At 37.8% G+C, this 25,867-nt stretch overlaps 2 protein-coding genes and 1 long non-coding RNA gene across 3 annotated transcripts; all 3 read right to left on the bottom strand.

The window, feature by feature from the left end:
* Positions 1 to 6,842: 6,842 nt before the first annotated feature.
* On the bottom strand, positions 6,843 to 8,267 carry LOC113325355 (aspartic proteinase CDR1-like). Its single transcript, XM_026573551.1, has one exon. It carries the CDS (start codon positions 8,265 to 8,267, stop codon positions 6,843 to 6,845), a length of 1,425 nt encoding a protein of 474 aa, XP_026429336.1.
* Positions 8,268 to 11,218: 2,951 nt separating this feature from the next.
* On the bottom strand, positions 11,219 to 14,875 carry LOC113323826. The gene is made up of 3 exons (XR_003347862.1): positions 14,490 to 14,875; positions 12,106 to 12,167; positions 11,219 to 11,904 (listed from the first exon to the last, which is right to left on the bottom strand). It is a non-coding gene; the product is annotated as an uncharacterized LOC113323826 (long non-coding RNA).
* An 8,753-nt stretch (positions 14,876 to 23,628) lies between these two features.
* Positions 23,629 to 25,867, bottom strand: LOC113323372 (pentatricopeptide repeat-containing protein At3g61520, mitochondrial-like). Its single transcript, XM_026571661.1, has one exon. It carries the CDS (start codon positions 25,692 to 25,694, stop codon positions 23,712 to 23,714), a length of 1,983 nt encoding a protein of 660 aa, XP_026427446.1. The 5' UTR covers positions 25,695 to 25,867; the 3' UTR covers positions 23,629 to 23,711.

Here is a 25,867-nt window from a genome sequence, read left to right as displayed (position 1 = left end):
CATCGAACGTGAATAGTTACCCCTTTGCCTCCAAGTAGCGCGTTTTCACGGCTTCATGCTACAAAAACAAACTTACATTTGTTAGTGGTGTTTCATTGGAAGATAAAACAATATGGGTTGCGCAAAAAAAACCACAAAATTACTTACAAATTGTGCAATGGACAAGGTGAAGAGGCGAGAGTTGAAAATCCGAGGTTGGAAAGCTAAAAAATTAAGTGTCGCTTTTTCTATGACTTGGTGCCTATCGTGCACCTGTTGAACACTTCTTGAGTTAGGATTCCCAAACTCTTAGCTAAATGTGTTGTGAACCCTAGCCCAAAAGGTTGTGGAATCCACCCTAATGGAGGACTGTCTTCGAAGTCTAGTCTCTGCATACCAAGCTTTGGTGATTGTCAAATCTTCATTAGAATCAAATGAAGCCATTTCTTGTGTGTAGAGAGCTATTGGGTGAGTTAGATGGGGTAGTGTATTTATAGGATGGTGCCCAAATTTGGCCGTTATAGTGTCCAAATACAAGTCAACCAATGCAATTTTACTTGCAAAAAATTTGAAATTTAAATCCGCTGGCACCGTTTAATTTACCCAGTATGCCGACTAAGTCGTCGCCGGAAAGGTCTCAAATTTGTTACCCTGCCGACCGATGATGATTTTAGGCATCAGGAGTCCAGTTTCTTCTGTGAACCCGCCGGAACTGTATTAGGTCATTAGCATGACGGCTAAAATATCGGCGGCAGGGTCTGAATTTTGTTACCATGCCGACCTTACATGATTTTAGGCATCAGGAGAAAGGATTTTCTGTCACACACAGCCGGCAAGGACGATAACATATTACCCTGCCGGAAAAAAATCGGTCGGAAGTGTGTGAATTTAGTTACCATGCCGACCTTACATGATTTCAGGCATCAGGAGAAAGGTTGTTCTGTCACACACATCCGGCAAGGACGATAACATATTACCCTGCCAGCAACAAATCAGCCGGCAGTATGTGAATTTTGTTACCATGCCAAGACCTTACATGATTTTAGGCATCATGAGAAAGGTTTTTCTGTCACACATTAGCCGGCAAGGACGATAACATATTACCTTGCCGGCAGCTAATCGGCCGGCAAGGTATGAATTTTGTTACCATGCCGACACTGGTAACTACACAATTTCCGTTGTCAGGGCCGTCAATCTGACAATTCATAACCTTGTCGACCCTGGTGTTGTCGGCAATGTAACTTAAAAAAAGCATGCCGGCAAAAGTATTGACACTTTACATACCTAAACAAACCATTCATTTAATAACTAGAAATCCAACATATTTTGTCCAAAATACAAAAACATGTCCCACAAACCTTAAAAAAACATTTGTCCACACCATTAGCTTAAACATTTGTCCACCACAACATAAAGAAATAAACTAGGAAATCATTCATTCACCACGAACACGGCCTCATTTTGGAACACTACCTTCACCACCACAACCACTGCTGCTACCTTCACCACCACGAGCACTACGAGTCCTCTTTTTATCAGCCTTCATATTGGCTTGTGCTTCCCTCCTAACTTTTTCTTCCATCTTTACTTCAGCCTAAAGTTGCTTGAAAAATATATGGGCATCCTCATTGTCAACATTGCAAGCATAGTCAATGTGCTTTCTTTGCTCTTCAATAGACAAAGGCTCTCCTCTGTCTTTCGCGCAACACAACACCCTCACAAAGGTCTTAAACTGATCCTTCTATTTTCAATTAAACAACAAACAATTAATAGAATGATTCGGTAATGCAATCAATCTTAAAAATAGTAAGAGAAACTTTAAAATACTTACAAAGAACTTAAGCATTGTTGTTGGGTCTTTCGATTCCATCCTCTTCTTACGAGTCAATTCTTCAGCAGTCATTGGCCTAATCACAGTAGGACGAGCCCAATCCAAGTACCACGCCATGTATTTCTCAGTAGCTTCATGATCGGTGGTCACCTCGTCCAAAAGAGTCACATCGATTTTACGGCGACATCTATCGTCCCAATGTTCTTGAGTTGGTGCTGGATCGTAAACGACGTTCATAATTTTTTGGCACGTGCTGCAATCATCCATGTCCACAGTAAAGAACGGCTTTGGTTCATCAAAATGAGGTTCTTCTTGGACGTAACCCAATTGTCGCATTACCCGATGTGGATCGTACATTGAAAATCCATCAAACGTAGTCATCAATGGTCCATAATATAATGCAACAACTTCATCTCTCCTTTGGATTAAACCTTGTCTTCTAGCGTCTAGATACGGATCAAATATCACCTCATCCGCAGTCAATTTTTCGATGGCGTCTCGGTGTTTCATAAGATTTTGCGGCATTTCCTTATCTTGAGTACCCTTAAAACTGTACCTTTGAGCTCTTGGCTTATTAACCGCAACATTCACATCCACTTGGACGTAGGAGTTGGTTTTGAACAAAGAAGGTAAGTGCTCATATATCCAAACCTATGCGAACACAAAGTTTAATAAGATTCTTATCTTACGAGAATTTTGCATATATAAATGATTTAGACAATAAAATTACCTGGAAGAGACATGTGTTTCCGTTAACTTGCTTAGTGAGTTCCCTAGAACATTTTGTCAACTCATTTTTCAAGAAGGCGACCACCGCAGTACCCCAAGAATACTCACGCATCTTCTCTAAGGGATCCAATAGTTGCAAGTAACTGGCCTCGACCAAGCTTCCGGAACTCTCGGGGAAGATACATTTTCCTAGGACGTGTAGCAAATAAGCTGATGTGGTAGCATTGATTCGCACCAGGTTCACCCTTCCTTCTGTATCAAAGATGTTCTTGGTCCCGGATAATGTGTCCCTCAACTTCTTCAGATTAAACTTCTTGGTTAGAAGACCATCCTTCATCGCAAGAATAGACTCGGTCTCAATCTGATTCCAACCGAACAATATCTGGCTCAGCGTAAATATCCTTGAAAAGAAAATTATTATTGAATCCCTCAGTGATTACTTTTCCATCAACCTCGAGGCCTAGAATTTTTTGAGCATCATCGGGAGTTATCGCCATCCCACCAAATGAGAATAACATTGTATCAGTCTCTTCGTAGAACCTCTCACAGAACGCAGATACGATAACTTTATCATGATCAATATTCGAACTCTCCACCGCAGGCCACAACCCGGAATTCTTGACAATCACTTTCACCTCCTCACATTCATTTTCCAGATCCAAAGTATTAGTCACTGAACACGAAGCTTGGCGCCTCATGAGACGGATGGCATGCTTGTGATCCTAAATGCCAAAAAAACAAAATGAAAAGAAAAAAAAAACACTTGACGCAAATTTAAGATAGTTACACACTTGAATAAAGAACAAAGACGTATTAAGATTACTTACAATAGTATTATGGATCGTACATGCCCTTGAGTCTTTGTATCCAAAAAGAACTTTTCCACCATCTTCCGGGGTCCCCTTTGGAGTCTCACCTGGTTTCAGTCTAACCATTATGTGAAGGGGAGGCATGTGAGAATCAGCTGGTTTAGTGATCACCCTCTTCCTCATTCCGGTTGAAGTTGAAGCTGAAGCTTCGGTGTGTTGAACAATAACTAGACTTTGTTCTCCATCTCCATCGTCATCTCCTTCTTCTTCTTGTTCCTCTTCCTCTTCAACAATTTCATCTTCTCTATCCTTACCTTTATCTCCATTACCATCATCATTATCATCACCTCCTCCAACTTTAGGCATGTCTTGATCACCATCATCATCATTATTGTTACCTCCTCCAGCGAACGGATTGCTTTCATCAACATCATCACCTCTTCTACCAGATGGAATTGATTGGTCTTCATCTGGAGTATCGTCTGAATCACTGGGTTCAGATGGTGGTTATGAATTATTCCTTATAAGGATCTTTGTCGTTCCCGGCACAACATATGCCCCTCGATGTGATAAAGTCAAGAGTTTCTCACAAACACGAGGAGGTCTTGAAGGAGGTCCAAGAGGTTTCAGAGCTTTCTTCTTTGCTTTTTCCAACATGAACAAGAACAATTAAGACACAAAATTATAAGCCGGCAAGGTCGACAAAAATAACATTGCCGGATACCCAAAAGTCGGAAGGGTCTTTTAACAAATTCTTGTCGGCTGTACTGTCACCGACAGGGTATTACTAAAATAACATGCCGGCTTATAACTGATATGAAACAGTAGATTCAAGAGTTTTTCATCAAACCTGTCGGCAAGGTCTATTACCCATACGTTGCCGGCCACAAAACCTCCAGAATGGTTTTATCCAAATACCATTCCGGAAAGGCATCAGGAGACGCTAACAAAAAATTTGAAAACAGCCGGCACGGTAAAAAAAAGAACCGTCTCGGCCTAAAAAACTTCCGTCGGCAGGGTTTGAGGTTGAATAACTTGCCGGCATTGCAAGTACCAGTTACTGGTATTCAACAGCCGGCAAGATCTTCAACCTAAGAGCCTGCCGACCAAACCCTAAACATGAAATGTCGGCAAGATCGATATCATTATACCATGTCGGCCAAATTACTGCAAATTCAAACATTCGATTTTTCTGACCTAATTTGACATGCAAACATCAAATTGAAGTATTAGAGTGAGTTCAAGTAAGCCCTTACTTTGTTAATCGCACCATTTCTTCGTTTTGAGCGGGTTTAATTTCTTCTTCCCCAACCGTTTTTTTCTTCACTTTCTTAGCAACCAAACTTGTAATTCCAGGGTTATATTCATTGGGTTTTCGATTAGCTTGTTTCATCTTACTATCCCTAGGTGGTGGTAGATCCCTTGATGAAGATTAATCGGAATTTTCGAATCGACGAGTTTAACGAATTAAAACATTAAAACTGATTGTGGAGGAGCCGGTATGGTTGTGGAGGAGAAGAAGAAGATGAAATGAAAACATTAAAACTGATTTAAGGTAATAGCTTTTTAAAGGGTAAGGATAGTTTTGTAACTTACCCATTAGAACTCCCCCAAAAACCCTCAAAAAGAGTCCCTTTAAAATTGAGTATACCCCAATTAGTTTGAGTATACCCCAATCTGGCCAGGATAATTAAATGAAATTACATATTAGATTTAGGATTGTGTCTTTATTTGTTTTTGTTAGGTACTAATGTCCCGGTTTTATGTATAAATGATGCAAAACTCTGGCAGCATACTCTAGCATTGCCAACTAGCTTTCAAAGCATACATATAAAATACTATTTGAATTAGCTTGTTTATTCCCTTTTCAACCACATAGTATGAAATTTGGTTTTCGCCCTTTCCTACTTCCGATCCTGGTTTGGCCACTGGATTATGGAGTAAGAGAACCTTGAACGAAATGTTCCTCCATTACCTAACATGGTGTTTCTAATAGCACATATTTGAAGTTAGTATGGAGCACTACAAAACAGAAGGTCTTTTGGGACGGCCAAAAAACGTCCCAAGAGGACAAAAAACCGTCCCAAGAGTTATTAGGGACGGTTATGTACCGTCCCCTGTTCCACAGTCACTAATACTATTTGGCCATGTTTTTTTTTTGGAACGGACATATTTTAGCCTTGATTTAAATATTTCATGATAATTAGGGACGGTCAGGCCATCACCGTCCCAAATATCCTTCTTTAGGGACGGTTTTTTCAAAACAGCCGTCCCTAAAAGCTACTTGTTTTGTAGTGGAGTTTCAAAAACAGTGAATTTTTTTTTTTTGGATGGTCCATTAAGGTTTCGTCTTCTATGGTGAATCATTGGAGGTTAATGTGAGAAGATTGGTCTATCCTTTGATCTTGAATTGTCCAAATCCTTTCGCACGAGGCCTATAAAACCATCAAGTTAGAGAAAAGTGTAATCAGGCAGTTCAGTGTCAGTATGGGTTTGGTTTTCCACCTCCACATGTTTTTTTTTACTTGTTGTGATCCACTGTCGCGTGATTATAGTGTGTCAGCATAGTTGGGAAGGATTCCAGTTGATAGAGATACTGAAGGCGATACCTGGTTGATTCTCTTGAGAATAGGTTGTTTTCTGCACTCTCAATATCTAACCTCTGAAATTTATGGTAGACTTGTGAATCGTGATTCAAGTTAGAGTACTTCTAATGCTCAGTCAAGCATTACAATTGGAGCTGTCTGCACACCTTGCACTGCGGATAGTATATATGTTTATTCTTGTTGCAACCAACTGATAGGTCTATACAAATTTGATTCCACCCTATTCTTTCTAATTATATGAGGGGTCTGACATATCAAACAGGGAAAGATTAATTATACCTGTCTCGATTTCCATGTTGTATGAATAATGAGAATTCAAGTTTAATATCCTAATGTGCTAATGTTGATGGTCTCTTTGAGGCGGAGATTTGCAGGATGCTAAGCTGTATTGTGTACTGGTGGGAGTACTTAGTCAGAATGGTCTACAGACTCTACACCAAGATCCTTTTTATCTGAAGTATATGTTGTCTCCTTTCTCACAGCATCCGCATGTGGTGAGGGTGCATGTGTTTTCTTCATCGATAACCATATGATGACGCATTTTGTAAAAGCAGCCTACCCTACTCAAGGAAGATGCCATGAAGAATACATTATGTTACCTGGTAGAGAGGCAGAAAAAGTAAAATCCTGGTAAAAGACTAGCTAAACTCAGTTTGTTTTGGGGTTACAAATATACACTTGGTGGGACGGAAAAGAAACCTTGCAAGGAAGAAATAGGTTTTAGTTTTCCTGGTTTTAGCTGTCTGTAGTTCTTCAATAAAATAACAAGGGATTACTTAGTAAGAAGTAAAGAAAATAGTTGAACATTATATAATTTATTAAGTTCCAAATGAATGATGGTAACAACAGGGATCACTAATTTCAGTAATTTGTGATGGTAAAATCAGCTTATATGGATTGCATGTTGTCTTGTCCGCAATCCTCTTCAGCAAAATAAAGCGACTCTCCTGCAACATCATATAAGATCCTTTTGCGAGCTTGTTGCATTGCTCCAAACATGACATCATAAGGATCATCTTCCGGTGCTCGAATAAGGCCCAAACAAACATAATCTTCAGTGATAGCAAAAGCAGTATCCGGTTCGTCTTTTTTGAGTTCAAAATTCGCATTGAGAAAGTGGTATGTTATTGTTGGAAATTCGAAACGCTTGCGATTTCTTGGGAAACAAAGTTCCAAACTATTAAATGGAGATGGTATAACAGGATCAAGCTCGTATTTCCGAAAATGCTCCCTCACCTTCTCCGCAACCCTACCAAAGTGTCTTCCGCGCATAAAGGTAAATGCAGTCCCTGAATCTATTAAACAACCGCCTCTTCGGGTAATCTGATTATACTCGAAATCCTCTCTTTCAAATCCGACGCTACTCCCATTTACACTAATATCATCTAAAACCAAATAATAATGACCTGTGCCAAAGTCATATATGCCAGTTCTGTATGCTTGTCGAATTTCACCACCGAGTCTCGTGTCTGAACCAAATCTTAAGTACGTATCGGTTCCGGCTCTACCATCAGTATATGGCCTCAGGCAGTATTCAAATTTACGTAAATTTAACTGTTTTAGTAAAGACTTAGATCCTCCATTTAGACCGAGATATCCAGAAAAAACTTCAAGACGGCTACCAAAAACGAAGTTCACTTGATTAAGGGCACAACCCATGACAATAATAAAAGAATCAAGGCGATGGTTATCTGAATTTACAGAGAATTTTTCTTTAGCCAATTTACCTGATGTAATTGCACCGTCTTCGTAACTTGTTTCGTAAGTACACATGCCTTGATCATCACAGAATCCTCGGTAGCAATCAGGGTTTTCGATGGAACCCTTTCTTCTTTTTTTACACCTAAGAGGTTGATACGTACTTGAATTTGTTGCAGGATAAAGGGGTTGTTCTTGAGGAAAAGAAGAAATAGCACCTTGACATTGAATCCATGTAAGTTCGCTACCAGTATCAACCATTAAATAGTGTTGCTTGTAAGGTCGTGAACCAACAAAAGTACCTATACCCACCGCTGCAACATATGCTCCAACACCGTCGTAAGTCACAGGAAAACGTGGGTTTATCGAGTTATTTGAACTTGATATTTTCAGCCCAATGTAACGTGCTCTATTTTTTGATTGTTGGATGAGTCTTTCAAATCTTTCTTCTTGTGTTAAATGATCGCCTGGATATAGAGGTGATTCTTTGGAGTCTCTATGAAAGATCTTCATGCTAAACCCACTTGGATTAACAGCAATGACTGAGTTTAGCAGTAGGGATATATGAAAAAGAATTGTTAGAAGAAGAATGAAAAGAGTGGTCATTCCACACATTTTTTTTTGAGGTGTTTTATGTTTTTTTCCTAACAGTATCAGGAATAATGTTTCTTATATCGAATATATATACTCCTTTCGTTTCACAAAGATAGTCCGGTTTGGCTTTGTCAAGATATTAAGAAGACCATTATAGTTTACATGTCTATCCTCAAATACTTGCCTAATTTAGTTCAATTAAAATGTTAATAATAAAAACTTCCAAAAATTGATATGGAATTGTAAATAGGAAATAAAAAAAATAAAATTAAAATATATCCCATTTTTGCAAAAAAGAAAAGAGATGAAAAGAATATAGAGATAAAAAGATTGTATACTTATGGAGGATAAACTTTATAAGAAATTTAATTTGAAACCATATATATTGTATTTTAAAAAGAACGTAGAATTAATGTGTTTCCTTAATTATATAGATTTTTAGATTGGGTTCAATTAAAAAAAAATTATAAATATAAAAGGTTTAAGGGTATATTAGAGAGATTATTGAAAAAATACGTCCATAAACAGAAGCTGGACACAATTTTGAAACAGACCAAAATGAAATAAAGGACGGTCTTTCAGAAACAAAGAGAGTATATGTATTACTCATATTTGGTAAGGATATTTATTAGTATCAGAAATATCCATTAATGCCAATATCTTGAAAAAAATTTCAGGCTTTAATGTTTTGCATATAAATAAGACTAGATCTGGTAGCAAATCAACATTAAGATATTGGTTTCTAGTAAAAAAAAAAGTTTAACTATGAAATTGAAAATATTTTGAGTTTTATTACTTCGCTTAACTTTAGCCTAAACTTGTTGGAAAATTACAGCGGCGACGTACCGCCAACGGAAGCATTAAGATTTTCTTATTCGGTCATAATAATTAACTCTGATTTTTAAAGATATTGGTTAATAATAACTCTTTAACTCTGACATTTAAAGATTTTGGTTAATAATAAATTAATAACTCTTAAAATATTTTGGATTTTTATTATCTAATTTCATAAAACTAAATTTTAACTTAACTACATATGAGACAATAAGATATTGGTAACAGTAACACTGAATATATTTGGGATTTTATCATTAAATTATATCTTTGATTAGCTGATAGGGGATTTATTAATTTTTTTAAAATTAGGATACCGGATGAGGATATGTATATTTATCAAAATTCAATAAAATTTTAATGGAAAAAACGAGTAAACCACAAGAAATTGTTGCATCCGAGCTACAAGGAAAACATAGAAATGGGAGACACAGCATGAGATATTATTGTTTATTAGTATCTCGTAACTCTATTTCTTTGTACTATATACAAGTAAAGAGAAAACGTTAATTATCTGATGTACTACGTACACATAACGGCCCGAAATTCCTATAAAACTGTGGTGTATCCACAATAACATTGGACCAATTGGGAATTAACTTCTCTGATTCTGGAGATCCAAAGTTTGGAAATTAGCTGAGAAATGGAAGAATCGACCGGAGGTATTATATTATACATAGGTTTACTCCTCGGTACCCAAAATACTAGGCTGGTTTCATGTGTAATTATACTACTAACTGTAACTTAATACTAATTGCTACCGGTGAACTTGGAATAAGATAAGGGCACACTCCTTTCGTAAAGATTGTCACTAAGGGCACGCTCCTTTGCTACTATGAACAAAAGCACTTGTCACAAGCCATAAATGTATCTAATGGGTCGCATAAGTAGCATTATATTTGGATCCTCAGATGGACTCTAAGCTGGAAGTTGAACCCTAAACTGACCTCAAAGGAAGGGGATTCGGAGGAACTTTCAACAACTCAAAAGCAAGACAATCAACTGATTGATCCCTTCCTGATGCGGTTTGTCAACCGTTAAATCAAAACCAACAACCAACAAAATGAGAAACTACAAGTTTGTAGAGAAGATGAACAAAGATAACAAGTTATACTGGAAACTACTTAAAAAGATTCAATGTATAAAGGTCAAATGGAAGAAACTACTGAAAACGATAACAAGTTAACAAGTAATCATGGCTTTCATTACTTCCATATGAATTTGGGGACTGTGATATTAGTTATCATTTGTAGGGAAACACAAGGTTGATCAACATGTATCTGCAGGTACACAAAACACAGTGTACACAAGAACACAAGATTATATTATTATAGAATGCATACCCTATCCATTGTTAGCCGATAACTAATATATACTAGTGTCTTCTCCGTGCGTTGCACGGGGCTAAGTTAATTATAGTGTAATTGGCGCTGAAAAATGAATAGATAGGTCTCTCTAAAAACTGGAGCTTAATGATGTTCTTATAGGGGTGGCTTTCAAAGATCTATATGATCACGCAGCCACCCTCCAATCTGCGTGAGCTACATCAATTATACAGAGAGAGGAAATCAAGCTCCCCAAAAATTAAGCTCAAATATTCATCCTCAAACTTGAATTGCCCAAGTAGAAACTGGTATGAAAACACCTGAGTACGTACCTTCGCGCCACCTACATCCTTTACCTGACATAGTTCCATTAGGCTTCAAGCTCTTATTACATATCTTACTAAGAACAGCCTATAAGATAAGGTTAAAATGAGAACAGGAGCTGACATATTTTTTGAATATAGGATTTAAGGGAAACCATATCATTGGTGAAGCATAAAGAAGCATAAACATTAAGCATATTATACCAAATATTTCAAAAAATTAATAAATACATAATACACGATCAAATACAGCAAAGGAAAGGGAGAAAAACAACTCATGTAGATACACCATTTTCAAAAACAATACATGCCGGATGATTTAGCGTATGAAAAAAGCAATTGGGGAAAAATAGCTCATCTGGATCTACACTTACGAATACTTACGAATGTATTGTAAAATATAGCAAAGTAAAGGGAGGAAAACTCATATGCCAGTAATCAAGTATAGCAAAGTAAAGGGGAAAAAAACTCATATGAATCTACTATTTACACGCCAGATGGTTTACGTATCGCAAAGTGAAGGGGGGGGGGAAAACTCAACATACATCTATAAAATAAGTGAATAAACAAAAATTCCCGCTTGAGACATTGTTTCAAGTACATATCCATGCACAAAGGGATTTACAGTACCGCGTCACCTCTTTGAGTAATAATTTCTAGGGATTTCTACTTTATATACTAATTGTGATATACACATACACCATGCCAGCGCTTGCATCTTGCTCCTCTACTATTTTATGCGTTACTCCATAGATAGAGAACACACACCTTGGTCACCTAACAACCATCGCATGCTACTGTCCAGGCATCTGCACCTTCAATAATGACTTAACTGGTAACAACTTTAAGAACCAATATGTGGTGTTAACATTCGGCGGAATAAGTTTGTACCTTGTATGTATTTTGCACTTGTTGCACGAGAAAGCGTCATTTTTTCATTTGTGTGACGTATCACCATTGCAATATAAGTTAAGAGCCTGATAATCAAACTTCAGTTACGTAAGAGACTACGAGGAATGCCAATAAACATAGAAACTCCAAAATCATACATCAAAACCATATGCCCAAAGAATATTTCCGCGAAAGTGATTCATATTGGAGGCCAGCGATTGGATTCTACATCCTCAGTAGCTGAGTTGAACGTTAATAAGCACCATTACCGATTCTGGGTATACACTGACAATCAAAATTCGCAGAACATAACAAATAATTACTAACCCCTGCTAATAACTTCGCTATCTAGACCAATAAATGATAATATCATTAAGAAAAGGAATTTTGGTTGGAAGAGTGAACAGGTTAATGCAGAAAAAAAGAAAATGAAATTTATCATATTACAACATTGCATGTTCTTCCATGAAGTTGAAAATTCTGTACCAAAATTTCTAAATATTAATTGCAGGAATAGCCCCTCAAACCACTGCCAAATGCAAAGCCACCTGTTGTGCATTATCAACAGCATTAACATCTCCTTCATTCTTATGTACAAAGATAAAAATAAATAGCAAAAATCACTTACACCTATTTCACTTCATTAAGTAGAAATTGCAAGGCGCCCAGATTAAGCAAGAGATGAGAATACGACAAACTTAATAATCTCAAAGTAAATTCAATCTAAAATAAAATTCAAGAAGAGGTACCATATATATCAAAACTTAATAATCTCGAAATAAATTGACAACCAAACAAAATTGACAAAGAGGGTACCTTGACGCCTTTGGATGTTGTTGTAAAAATGAAAGAAGAAGAAGAATACGGAGAAGAAAAGAGGCAGCAGAGATTTTTGGTCTCATGCCATTAGAAAGAACTCGGAATCCCCTTCGTTCTCTACGCAAGTCAACAAGTTTGGATGTTGTTGTAAAAACCAAAGAAGAAGAAAAAAGGCAGCAGGCGTGCGTTTCTTTGTGTTGTAAAAATGAAGAAGAACCGGCAGTGGGAAATCGGCAGCAAACGTTTCTTGGTGCTATAAAACAAAGGAAAATAGGCAAAGGGAAATCGGCAGCAGAGATGGAAATTAGGGTTTTATTTTAGAGCTCACGAATTAGGGTATCGGTTTACTTTTGCAAGTAGGTTTGGTATCTAAATATTGATCATGTATTCCGAAAAATCTCAAAACTCTCAATTCCTATTGGTCCGGGACTAGGAGCTCTAGAATGCAAGCTCTTGGCCTAACTTTCAATGTGAGGCCAGCAATTTCCCCTCAAATTATATATACAATGAATATAGATGATTTAATACAAGCGGGAAAGCCATCGGGCCAGTACTGGAATTAGGGGGCATTCCAAAAAGAGCATCCCTGATTTCTTCTTCAGAAGGGGGTTCCATGAGTTTAACATTTTCAGAGGCAGTGATAGAAGAAGGAACTAGGTTGACAATTTCATAGTTTATGACCGGCTTAGAGGTAGTTAGGAGATTTTCAAAATTGATGTTTAAGCAATTAGTTGTCTCGTCTCTACCTTCTACCCAGATATTATTGTTATCATATAACCCCATAATCATATTTCTCCTCTGTCTAATAACAGCATTTTGGTGAAATTAATGGGTGTTTTTATCTCCTAAAAAATAGTATTTTCTCTACCTTTTATCTTCCAAAGTTCCTCTTCATAATCATGGAGCTTGTTGATTTCCATTTTGGTATTTAGGAGGGTTTGATCATTCTTCCTAATACAATGGTTAGACAAGATTTGATCGAGTTTTTTATTCATTTTATTAAGATTGTTTTTTATATTTCCAAAAGATTCTCTATTCCACTGGCTAACCTCCTTTTTCACAGTACCAAGTTTGTTCACCAGAACAAAGGCTTTAGAAGCATTGATGGTGGTATCCCAGGAGGAGTTAATTATGTCTCTACAAACTTGCTCTTTCTGAAAGAGACCAAAGAATTTAAATGGTTTCTGACCATCCTGGCAGGGGATGTCAGTATTTAGAAGAATAGAACAGTGGTCGGGGCCACCATGATTTAGGTGCCTAAGACTGGCATTTGGGAATTGAGCTAACCAGGGGCCAGTAGCCATGCCCCTATCTAATCTTTCTTCTATATGATTTTCTCCATCTTGATGATTAGACTAAGTGAAGGGAAACCCAATAAAGCCTATATCTTTAAGACCAATGTTATTGAACTGGGTAGAGAATTTTCTAATGTCAATAGAGTTAGCAGGATTACCACCACGTTTTTCTTCTTGGTTTAGGAGGACATTGAAGTCTCCTAGAATCAACCAAGGAAGGTTCATGGTGGTACCCATCTGTTTAACTAAGCTCCAAGACTCATCCTTTCTATGGTCTTTGTAAGGACTACCATACATACAAGTTAGAACCCAATCAAATTTGGTCTTTTCATCCCAAACACTACAGTTTATTTGGTTATCATCCTTATAGAGAATCTTAATCCTAACATTTCTATCCCAAGCAAGCACAAGACCACCAGCCTTCCCAATAGGATCTTGACAAATATGATTATAGTACATGGATGAATGTAAAGTATTTTCTACAAAAGCATGGTGTTGTTTTGTTTCAGACAGAAATAAAATGTTTGGTTCATGAGAAAGGATCAGTTTTTTCAATTGTTGTCTAGTTTGGGGAGGACCTAAACCTTGGCAATTCCAGGACATGATCTTAATAAATTGCCAAAAATATGAAACTGCAGGATATGATAAACTCAAAAAATTGTTTGTTCTCAAGGTAAAAACAAATATAGAGATATGATAAATTGGAAGAATATGATAATAATAAGAAGGAGATTTATTAGGGATTTCAAAACTAACCTGGCATTTAGTGATTTCAAACTGTTTTGCAGACGAGGAGCCACCAATTGCATCCACTTTAATCTCAGAATCACTTACAAGTCTCCTCCCTTTAGCATCCTTGGTCTCCTTTCGAGATTTAATGGGTTTTTTGATGTAGTCTGGTAGAGGGGGTTTACCAGAGGCTCCACAATGAAAGGTTAACGGAGTATTTTCTGGGAGATTAGGGTTTGTGAAAGCTCCTCCTTTAGGGTTTGAGACAGAAATCAAGGCTTGTTTCGTCTTTTTCTGGGAAGGGTATGGATATTGAGCATCTTTTCTTTTCTGTTTATCAGATTGATTGGGGTTATCAATCGAGAGGGGGGAAGTCAGTTGAAGGTGTTTTCTGAATTTTGGTTCTGCTCCATTTTCTCAGTCTCGAAGGTTGGTTGGTATTTTGATTTGAGATAGACTTTTGAAACTTCGGGTGTGGGCCAAAGCCCGGAGGAAAATCCATATCAGTACCATCAGCCTTTGAAAGGGGTTGTAGGATGTTAAAAACATAATTTGTGAAAACCCAATAGTAAGGCCCAAATAATCATCTACTCTAAGTAAAGCCCAAATACTAGAATCTTCTAGGCCTTCTTTACATCAAGTATTATCTAGAGAATTCTTTTCTCTAGAATTTTCTTATAATATCTAATTTGAAGAAGAGTCTAGATAGAACTATCTAGAAAAGTAAGGAGTTGGTCATGAAGCCTATAAATAGGCATAGGATGGATTCATTTGGGATCATCCAACAACAATCAAAAACTCAAGTGAGTAACCAAGTAGTAGAGTGAGAACTAGAGTTAGAGTAAGAGCCAAAGTGCCTCTTTGTAAACAACTAGTGGAAGCCAAAGTTGCTACACAAACCTCTTGTAACATTTTCATTTTCATATTAATCAAAGCCTCACTTTCCAATTAACCAACCTCTCTTTCAAAATCATTTCCATAAACCCATCACATTTCCGCATTGCGCCAACAAATTTGGTATCAGAGCAAACCTAACCCAGTAATCCTAAAACTCTACTCATGGCAATTAACCAAAATATTCAAGGTTTCAACTATGCCCAAAGTCTAATTCCAATTTTTGATGGTGAGAGTTACGATTATTGGAGTCTACAAATGAAGACACTATTCATTTCACAAGACCTATGGGATTTTATAGAAGAAGGTTATAAAGTACCAGAGTCGGCAGAAACTCTGTCGTCATGGACGGACGCAGAGAAAAAAAGAGTATAAGGAAAATAAGAAGAAAGATGCTAAAGCATTACTGTTTCTACAACAGGGCGTAAGCAAAGCTATTTTTCCTCGAATTTCGGTGGCAAAAACTTCACAGGAGGCCTGGAATATTCTCAAAGTAGCATTCCAAGGATCAGAAAAGGTAATCTCCATTAAACTACAAAATTTATGGCGAGATTTTGATAATTTACTTATGAAAGAAAATGAAACTATCCAGAACTTCTTCTCAAGAGTTACTGGCATAGTAAATCAAATCAGTAGTTATGGAGATACCATTGAAAATAAAAGAGTGGTAGAAAAGATATTAAGAAGCTTACCATTCAAATTTGATCATATCGTCGCTGCCATTGAAGAATCAAAAAATTTATCGACTCTCTCGGTACATGAATTAATGGGTTCACTCGAGGCGCACGAGAAAAGAATAAATAGGTTCGCGGAGCAACCATTGGAGCAGGCATTTCAATCAAAAATAAATTTCAGTGAGAAGAAAAATACAGAAGCCAAAAAGAAAGCTAGAGGGGGATCATCATCCAACTCGCAGTATGAGAAAGGGTCGACGTCAAATCAAGGACCCAGAAATTTCTCCCGCGGACGTGGAAAAGGAAAAGGAGGTTATAGAAACAACAATCAAAGGTACGGAAAAAATAACTCCTCAAATCTCCGATGCAATGTTTGCAAAAATTTGGACATGCAACTGAAGATTGCAAGTATAAGTGCACCAAGTGTGATAAATTAAATCACATGGAGAAAGATTGTTGGCTTAATGAAGCAAACTATTCCGAGAAAAACAATTCTCAGAATCAAGTATTCTATTCCTGCCTCACCTCGCAACAAGAATCGCAAGGTATATGGTACGTCGACAGCGGATGCAGCAGCCATATGACAGGAAACAAAGAATATTTCGTAAAATTGGAGGAACAAGAGATTCCGCCAGTCAAACTTGGAGATGGAAAGTTCCAGAATGTTGAAGGAAGAGGAGTCATATCCGTACGTACAAGGTCAGGTAAAACTCGATACATATCTGATGTTCTTTATGTTCCTGGCCTAGCTCAAAATTTATTAAGTGTTGGACAACTTATAAGAAAAGGGTACTCACTACATTTCGAAGACGGAGAATGCACAATTTACGATAAAATTAATAATCAATTGGTGGCAAAAGTAAAAATGTCAGGAAATTTTGTCTTTCCCCTATCTATGCCATCAATTGAAAATTGTGCAATGAGTACCAACCATATTGACGAAGGAAAGCTATGGCATTTGAGATACGGGCATCTCAACTACAGATCCTTAAAGGTTCTAAAATCAAAAGGCATGGTAATTGGTCTTCCCAATATCGACGGTGGAGATAAAGTATGTGAAGGTTGTATTCTAGGGAAGTTTCATAGACTTCCATTTACGAAGACATCGTGGAGAGCAAGAAGGCCCCTCGAATTGGTGCACGCTGATATATGCGGTCCGACAAGAACAACTTCACTCAACAACAGAAGATATTTTCTCTTATTCGTGGACGATTATACCAGGATGATGTGGGTGTACATTCTTGAGCAAAAGTCCGAGGCATTCACTAAATTCCTAGAATTCAAGGCGCTGGCAGAGAAGCAAAGTGGCCATCAATTGAAAGTTTTCCGTACAGACCGTGGTGGAGAATTTACTTCAAAAGAGTTTATCAACTACTGCAAAGAAAATGGAATTAAAAAGGAGCTCACCGTCCGATACACTCCACAACAAAACGGCGTCGCGGAAAGGAAAAATCGTACGATCGTGGAAATGGCTCGCAGTATGCTAAAAGCAAGGAAGCTACCCAACACCTACTGGGCGGAAGCAGTCAACACAGCAGTGTACATCCTTAATCGCTCGCCAACAAAAGCGGTTCACAATAAAACTCCATACGAGGGATGGCATAAGAAAAAGCCTGAGGTAACTTCTTTCAGAATTTTTGGTTGTGTAGCATACTCACATATTCCATCCCAACATAGAGAAAAGTTCGATGAAAAAGGAGAAAAGCTTATATTCATCGGATATAGCGAGGAGTCTAAAGCCTATAGACTTCTAAATCCAGATACAAAGGAACTGGTAATATCAAGAGATGTTATCTTTGATGAATTCAAAGCTTGGGATTGGAATGATGAACCAGATAACCACGAGTCTCCACTACTCATCGAAGAAGAGCCATATCTGTCACACCAAGAAGAAAACACTCCACCAGCAAGCCCGAGATCTCCTAGTCCAACACAACAAAGTCCAAGCTCATCTGACTCAAGTGCCCCACCTAGAAAGGTGCGTTCCCTAAGAGATATTTATAATGTATCTAATTGTGCTTTTATAGCACTAGAACCTCAAAAATATGAGGAAGCGGCAAAACAAGAAAAATGGAGAAACGCCATGGACGAAGAAATGCGAGTAATTGAGAAAAATAAGACATGGGAGCTCGTCAATCAGCCAGTTGATAAAGAAATAATTGGTCTGAAATGGGTCTACAAGACAAAATATAATGAAGATGGGTCAATTCAAAAGCACAAAGCAAGGCTAGTTGCAAAAGGATATTCCCAGCAACCAGGAATTGACTACAACGAGACATTCGCCCCAGTCGCTCGCATGGAAACAATCCGGATGGTGTTAGCTTTGGCAGCTCAACTCAAAATGAAAGTCTACCAATTGGACGTAAAGTCGGCGTTCCTAAACGGAGAACTTGAAGAACAGGTGTACGTTGAACAACCTCAAGGATATATCCGAAAAGGAAAAGAAAAAATGGTATATCGTCTCCGCAAAGCACTATACGGTCTTAAGCAAGCACCGCGTACATGGAACAGCAAAATCGACAAGTATTTCCGAGATAATGGATTTGAGAAAAGTCCAAGTGAGCCATCACTCTACATCAGAAAACAAGGTACGGACTTCCTAATTGTCTGTCTCTATGTTGATGATTTAATTTACGCCAGCACAAAACAAGACATGGCAGAAAAATTTAAGAAGGAGATGATGAAAGAATATGAGATGACAGACTTAGGACTTATGCGATATTTTCTTGGGATTCAAGTAAAACATCTCCGGAAGAAATATTCATTTCCCAAGAAAAATATGCGGAAGACTTACTGAAAAGGTTCAACATGATGGATTGCAAACCAATTGCAACTCCAATGGGTACCAATGAGAAATTGGTAAAAAATGATGGAGCGACAAAAGTTGATCCAACCTTATTCAGAAGTCTAGTCGGCTCACTGATCTACTTAACAAATACAAGGCCAGACATAGTCAATGCAACCAGCATTGTTTCTCGGTATATGAGCGAGCCAAGCAAATTACACTATGCCGCTGCGAAGAGAATTCTTCGATATATGAAGGGAACAAAGAATTTTGGCATCAAGTATACAAGAGAAAAAGACAATGATTTAATTGGCTTCACAGATAGCGATTGGGCAGGTTCTATTGAAGATCGAAAGAGCACATCAGGCTATGTTTTCTGTATGGGAACAAAAGTTATCTCTTGGAGTTCTAAAAAGCAAAGTACGGTGGCACTATCATCAGCCGAAGCAGAGTACATAGCATCAACAAGTGCAGCATGTGAAGCAGTATGGTTGAGAAGAATAATGACCGACCTACAACAAAGGCAAAAGCAGCCGACGACTATCTACTGTGACAATATGTCTACAATTGCAATGACAAAAAATCCAGTCTTTCACGGACGGACGAAGCACATAGAGCTACGACATCACTTTATCAGAGAGCTGGTCGAAAACAAAGAAATTGAGCTCCAATTTTGTCCAACACAAGAGCAAAATGCCGACATCTTCACAAAAGCAGTCACAGTGGACAAATTCAATCATTTTAGAGAAAAACTTAACATCACAAATTAAGAGGGGGTGTTAAAAACATAATTTGTGAAAACCCAATAGTAAGGCCCAAATAATCATCTACTCTAAGTAAAGCCCAAATACTAGAATCTTCTAGGCCTTCTTTACATCAAGTATTATCTAGAGAATTCTTTTCTCTAGAATTTTCTTATAATATCTAATTTGAAGAAGAGTCTAGATAGAACTATCTAGAAAAGTAAGGAGTTGGTCATGAAGCCTATAAATAGGCATAGGATGGATTCATTTGGGATCATCCAACAACAATCAAAAACTCAAGTGAGTAACCAAGTAGTAGAGTGAGAACTAGAGTTAGAGTAAGAGCCAAAGTGCCTCTTTGTAAACAACTAGTGGAAGCCAAAGTTGCTACACAAACCTCTTGTAACATTTTCATTTTCATATTAATCAAAGCCTCACTTTCCAATTAACCAACCTCTCTTTCAAAATCATTTCCATAAACCCATCACATTTCCGCATTGCGCCAACATAGGAGTAGTTCTCAATACTGTGAGAAGGGAGCTGAATTGATTTGTTATTAGCAGTAACGCAGTGCTGCAATTCTGAAGGATCATTTGTTGGTTGTTGCATACTGGGTTTCAGAGTATTTGGCTGTGTTATCTTAATTTGGGGATGTTGAACAATCTTAGCTTTGTATTGCAGTCTTCTCAGAGTTAAGATCCATATTTTCCTCATGCTGAGCTAGAGCTGCAAATGGATTTGCAGAGGGGTTGATTTGAGAGATGCTCTTATTTAGATTGAGATTGGGTGAGCTGAAGATAGGGTTAACCAGGTGAGGTGAAGGTAAGGCCAACTTGGCTGCTAAGATTTCTCTCCTTTTTGGGGTGCAGTTGTTCTTAGAATGATCTAAAGATCTGCAGAATTGACATTACTTAAAAGGTTGAAGAGAATAAGAGAATTCAATCCAAGTTTTAAATCCATCCACCAAACAGTCAGAGCCAAAGGGAAGCATTTTAGTAACTCCAATTTCCACCATAGTTTCCACATTTTTCTCATAAAAGTCTCTGCCATATGGATTCTTGAATAACATTAGTTCTCCAGCAGGAGTTGCTATACCATGAAAAGCAGTGAAAGTGATGTAATCATTTGGAACTCTCTTCATTGTGATGCTTAGTCTGACTTTCTCAAATTCTTCATCTCTAATCTTGTGAACACCTTCAAATGGTATTTGAATTATTGATAGCATTGAATCATAAATCAACCAAGGTTTTGGGTAGTTCACTGATAGGATATCAGCAGCATGGTTGAAACGGAAGTGATAAAAGTTTTTCTTCTTTTGAAATGGAGTGATTGTAACACCTTTCTTTAAGTTCCAATACTTTCTGGCATAGACTTGAGCTTGTTGATAGTTGACATTGTTATTACTGTGAAGTTTTCCAACTGCACACCAGTTGTCATCTTGAGGTGGTTTTTGCTTGAGAGAAGCTTTATTGAGAATAACAACAGGTCTCAACGGATCATTGATAATCTGGCTGGGTTGGGAGAGCTTCTGTGATTTCCTCCACTGATGAGGACTCAGCACAGTTAGACATGATTAAAATGCTGAAATTATTTGTTTTAGATTTAGTGTAAAACCAAAGGTAAATGGTGATAGGGGATTTATGGTTTCTACTTCTTTGGTTTTGGAGAATGTTTGATCTCCAGAGAGGTTGTTTTATTATTTGTCTAGGGTGATGTTTGTTGAATAAAGAAGAGTGGCTTCCAAGAAATTGCCCGTGACATCTGATGATCCAAGTACAAAGATGCTTTGTGCCCTCCTTGCATGCTAAGTAAGTTCTGCTGTTGATTTGTCTTGCACATTCCTGTTGAGTAGGTGAGTTGAGGCTCCAGGCAGAAAAGTAAGGGTGGCATTTAATGCACTTTGTTTGGTATGATAAAATTTGAGTCAAGGTAGGGATGGACACTGAAAAGGAAGTACTGTGAGTGGAGAAAATTGGTTGATGGTTTGTTTTACTGCAAAGAGGTAAGCACATGGGAGAGATGTTTTGCATAGAGAGGAGGTGAAAATGACAACAGCTTGTCCATATCTCAAGGTCCAAATCCAAGGTGGTTCGGGGAGATTGAGGACAAGGGTCCCGGAGGAAAGTGGTTGCCGTTGGTGGTTCAACGCCTGAAAGCAAAAGGAAATCAACAGTCAGGCAAAAATTCAAGAATTCAAACCGATTCAGAGGACAACGATTTAAAGAGAAAAATATATGGGTTTTCAAAATCATTAAGTTTTGTTGTAAATCCAAAGAGAGATTTTGAGAAGATGCATGCAATCTGTCATGTATGAGTCTATAAAAGCTTAAGATGAATAAGGGAAACCAAAGAAACCAAAACACAGAGCAACACAGGAAAGAGAGATTTAGATTTAAAGATAATCCCCGGTATTCAATTCCTATATATAAAACATGGGAGCCTGCGGAGGAAATTGATATCGTTGGTCGTGCTGATGAGATGATCATTCCTGTTCCTTGGCCAACATTCAAAACTTCAATAGAGAGAAGGCAGGAGGTGGAAGACTTTGAGACTGAGGCTGTTAACCGAAGCGAGATAGAAGAAACCAAGTAGTAAATCTGTGAGTCTGATAGAGGAACCAAGGAGGCAGGACTCAAGAGATTGTGAAGATGTTTGGGATCTTTAAACTTTACTTTAATCTTCTTGGGAGTAAGGAATTTGAGGGTAGACGGGTTACAGGTTAATATTTCACCTTCAAGTTCTCTTCTTAGTCTTACTCTCCTTCAAGTTTCCAATGAGTTTTCTCTTTTTCCTTCTTCCCACAATAGTAATAGAGTTCAGTGAAACTAAGCTATCGAAATAATTCACTGTTGTTTCCACGTTTAAACTATCAAATTTTGTTATCAAAGCAGTTCTGCAGTTTAGATCATACAGAATTATGCTACATGTGTTCCTAAACAAAATCTCACCATTCTGAGACTCCATAATCTTGCAAAGGCAATTTTCCAACACTCCCACATTTTTAATGTTAGTCTTTTGAAGTGCCATTGGTAGTTTCAGTTCCTTGAATCTCTCTTCAGTGATATCCATTAAAGAACACCCTAGGCACTTTAGAAAATAGAGAACCATATCGGACAGATACAAGGGTTTTCAACGAGTTTGATTTTAAAGAATAAACTTCTGTGGAAAAACTATGTGTAGAATCAAAAATATTTACCAACTTGTAATCGTCGTTCCTGGAATCATAACCAAAACCATGGGATCCACGGTGCGTCTCTAATTTGGGTAATCTCTTGTATTCCTTTATGGCTGGATTCCAAAGAAAATATAACCGCAACCGACAATTCCAGCCGTATACCAAGCCAATACACGAGCCGAACAATTTAATCTTATGTTTTGATGTTTTGTAGGGGAAATCCATCTCAATAACAAAAGCACTTTCAGATGATAATGAATCATACCTTATGTAACTAAAACTATTCTCTTTTTTACTTTGAAGCATTAGACTATAGTTGATTGTTTGTCTAGTAAAACTAAGATGCGTTTGCACAAAAACAGGGCTAGAAATTATATAAAACCAAGTTTTGCAGACACACTGACATACAAAGATGGATTTCACAGGTAACCTTAGCAGGATTTCAAGGTAAATATCAACCGGAATGCTTGACATGTCTGGTGCTTTTCCTTCTTCTACGACTTCTAGTTTCTTGCAGAGTTGAGAAAAAACAGACGAATTAGGGTTTTTCGTTTTAGGCATAACATTAGAGTATTTATATGCCTAACAGCCCTGTTTCTACCCTATGTATATACCCCTAAGGGACAGACCTCTATGTTCTGCATTATATGCCTAAATTGTCACATTTTAGGTAAGATTGATGTCTAGGCCCCGTCTTGAATTGGTAACCTTAAAAGTAATTCTCTTCTGGGATGCTTGGCATCGCTCCTCATTTCTGGCAGAACGAGGGTATGAGTAACTAGGCTTTTTCCACAATCCTACATAGAGATTTGCAACTCAGCAAAATAATAGGCTTAGAAAGACGTCGTGCACGGGTTAGACCGAATAAAATGGGTCTCAAAGTGATCCCAGTAGATCCCTCGGTTATATACTGTTGCTTATCTTCAAAGGGAAATTGAGTCAAAGCATACATTTCTGCAAAATATACTTTACATGCTTCTAAACAGAACTTGTGTACCCTTTTACAAAAGCTTTCAATCTTTCTGTCTCGCCAACTTGAGGAAGCCAACGAGTGAGGATCTCCATCGTAACATAGTTTGGATTACAATTCTGTTTCCCCATCTTATCCATGACGTGGGACGCTTTATCCAACGGATTTCTCTCAGATAAGCCTTTCAATACCGCATTGTACGTAATTACATTTGGGATCACTCCTTTACCTTCCATTTCATCAAATAAAGATATCGCCGATTCGATGTCCTCTTTCTTGCAAAGTGAACCAATCAGCATACTGTATATCTCAGTATTGGGTGGGACTTTTGAATTTGAACCCATGTCATTGAAAATCTTCATGGCATCATCAAACTTGTCGGCTTTGCAGTATCCATGTATTAGTGCACCATAAGTAACTACCGTGGGAGCAAAACCTTTCTCAGTCATGTTTTTCATGACCTGATGGGCAGTTGCAAAATCCCCTGATTGGCATGATCCCGAAATTATAGTATTATACGTAACCTCGTCTGGTTGAATTCCTGCATCTATCATCTCCTTAAGAAGTTCCTGAGCTTTATCCAATTTATTCTTTTTGAGTAACCCACTGATTAGAACATTGTAACCCAAGCGATCCAAACGGAAACCAATATCTTCCATCTTAAACTTTATGCAACATGCATCATCCAACCTCCCCGCCCGACTTAATCCATTTATCAAAGAGTAATAAACAATCGCATCTGGAACGCGACAAGTTCCCACCATATCATCAAAAATCTCCATTGCCTTTTCAATATTGTTCACATTGCAAAAGGCACTGATCAAAACAGAGTAAGTAACAGCATTCCCTTTCAAACCTTTATCTTGCATTTTACTAAAGAATTCAAGTGCACTACCGACTCTTTCATGCTTGCACATCCCATCTACTAATACGTTAAGCGTTACCACATCTGGAGAAACTCCTTCTTCATTCATTTGATCGAATAACTGAAGCGACGTCTCAATCTCACCTGCTTTAGCAAACCCATCAATCAAGCAATTGTACGTCACATTATTGGGAGAACACCCATGTCCCAGCTTCATTTGTTTCAGCAATTCCAAACCTTCTCCATGCCTCCCCATTTTGCACAGCCCATCCATAACTGTATTAAACATAACCACGTCAGGTAAAACATCAATCCCTTCCAATTTCTTACTCATTTTCTCAAGCAACTGAACTGCTTCATCGATTTTCTGCGATTTACATAGATAATTAACAAGAATCCCAAACGTCACAACACTCGGTTTGATATTCATTTCTTTCATCTCAGCTAAAAGCAAACTCATCCTTTCAAAATTCCGATCTTGTCCTAGCCTCGTCAGAAGTGCATTGCAGGAAGCAGCTTCCACTGGACAATTCATCTTCATTGAAACATGTAAAAGCTCCCAAGCTTCATTACTCTTACCACTTTCGCAAAACATAGTAATGATTTTTGTTAGCACCATTGTATCAGGAAAGATGCCATTTTTACCCAAACTCGAAACCAATTCAATTACTTGATCACCTGTCAACCGCCGCCCCCCTCCATTTCCCTGTCGATCGCTATTCAAAATTGCGGCGTAAATAACAGAACCAGTACTACCATTAGGAGGAAACTTACAACCTGGTTGAAGCATTTCGTCGAACAACACCACTGCATTATTGATACGACCGGATTTGAATAAAATGGCAAGAAGGGTATTATAGAGATGGGTATTTCTTTCTGAGGTTTCGATTTTATGAAACAACTGAATAGATTCATTTAGCTTTTGGGTTTTCCCCAAATTTTGAATCAGGTTTACTAGTTGAGTCTCACTAATTGAATTCTTCTTTCTTTCGGGTTCATTTTGTTGTTCAAGTGTTTCAGTTGGTGATGATTCTGCAGAGAAATAGCGGAATTTTGAGATTTCTGATGGAAATTTGAGAGTTTGAAGGGATTTTCTTTGGGTTTTGCAAAATACTAATTTACTCATTTTTGAAAAAAAAAATTGAATTGTATTTGATTTGATTTTCTGTCACTGAGAGAGTGGCTTTACAAGCCCTAAATTTCATAAGGGAAAGTCTTATTGCGATTCTTCAAAATTAGCTCTTGGACTTAAGAGATCGCGGGTTCGATACTGGTAAGTGTAAAAATATTTGTGCAACA

This window comes from Papaver somniferum, chromosome 11, assembly GCF_003573695.1.
Source record: "Papaver somniferum cultivar HN1 chromosome 11, ASM357369v1, whole genome shotgun sequence".
NCBI classification, from domain to species: Eukaryota; Viridiplantae; Streptophyta; class Magnoliopsida; order Ranunculales; family Papaveraceae; genus Papaver; species Papaver somniferum.
This window is presented reverse-complemented; position numbering and strand designations above follow the sequence as displayed.

Excerpts from the sequence above, each read along its gene's own strand:
- LOC113325355 (XM_026573551.1), bottom strand. The coding sequence starts at position 8,267 with ATGTGTGGAATGACCACTCTTTTCATTCTTCTTCTAACAATTCTTTTT.
- LOC113323372 (XM_026571661.1), bottom strand. The coding sequence starts at position 25,694 with ATGAGTAAATTAGTATTTTGCAAAACCCAAAGAAAATCCCTTCAAACT.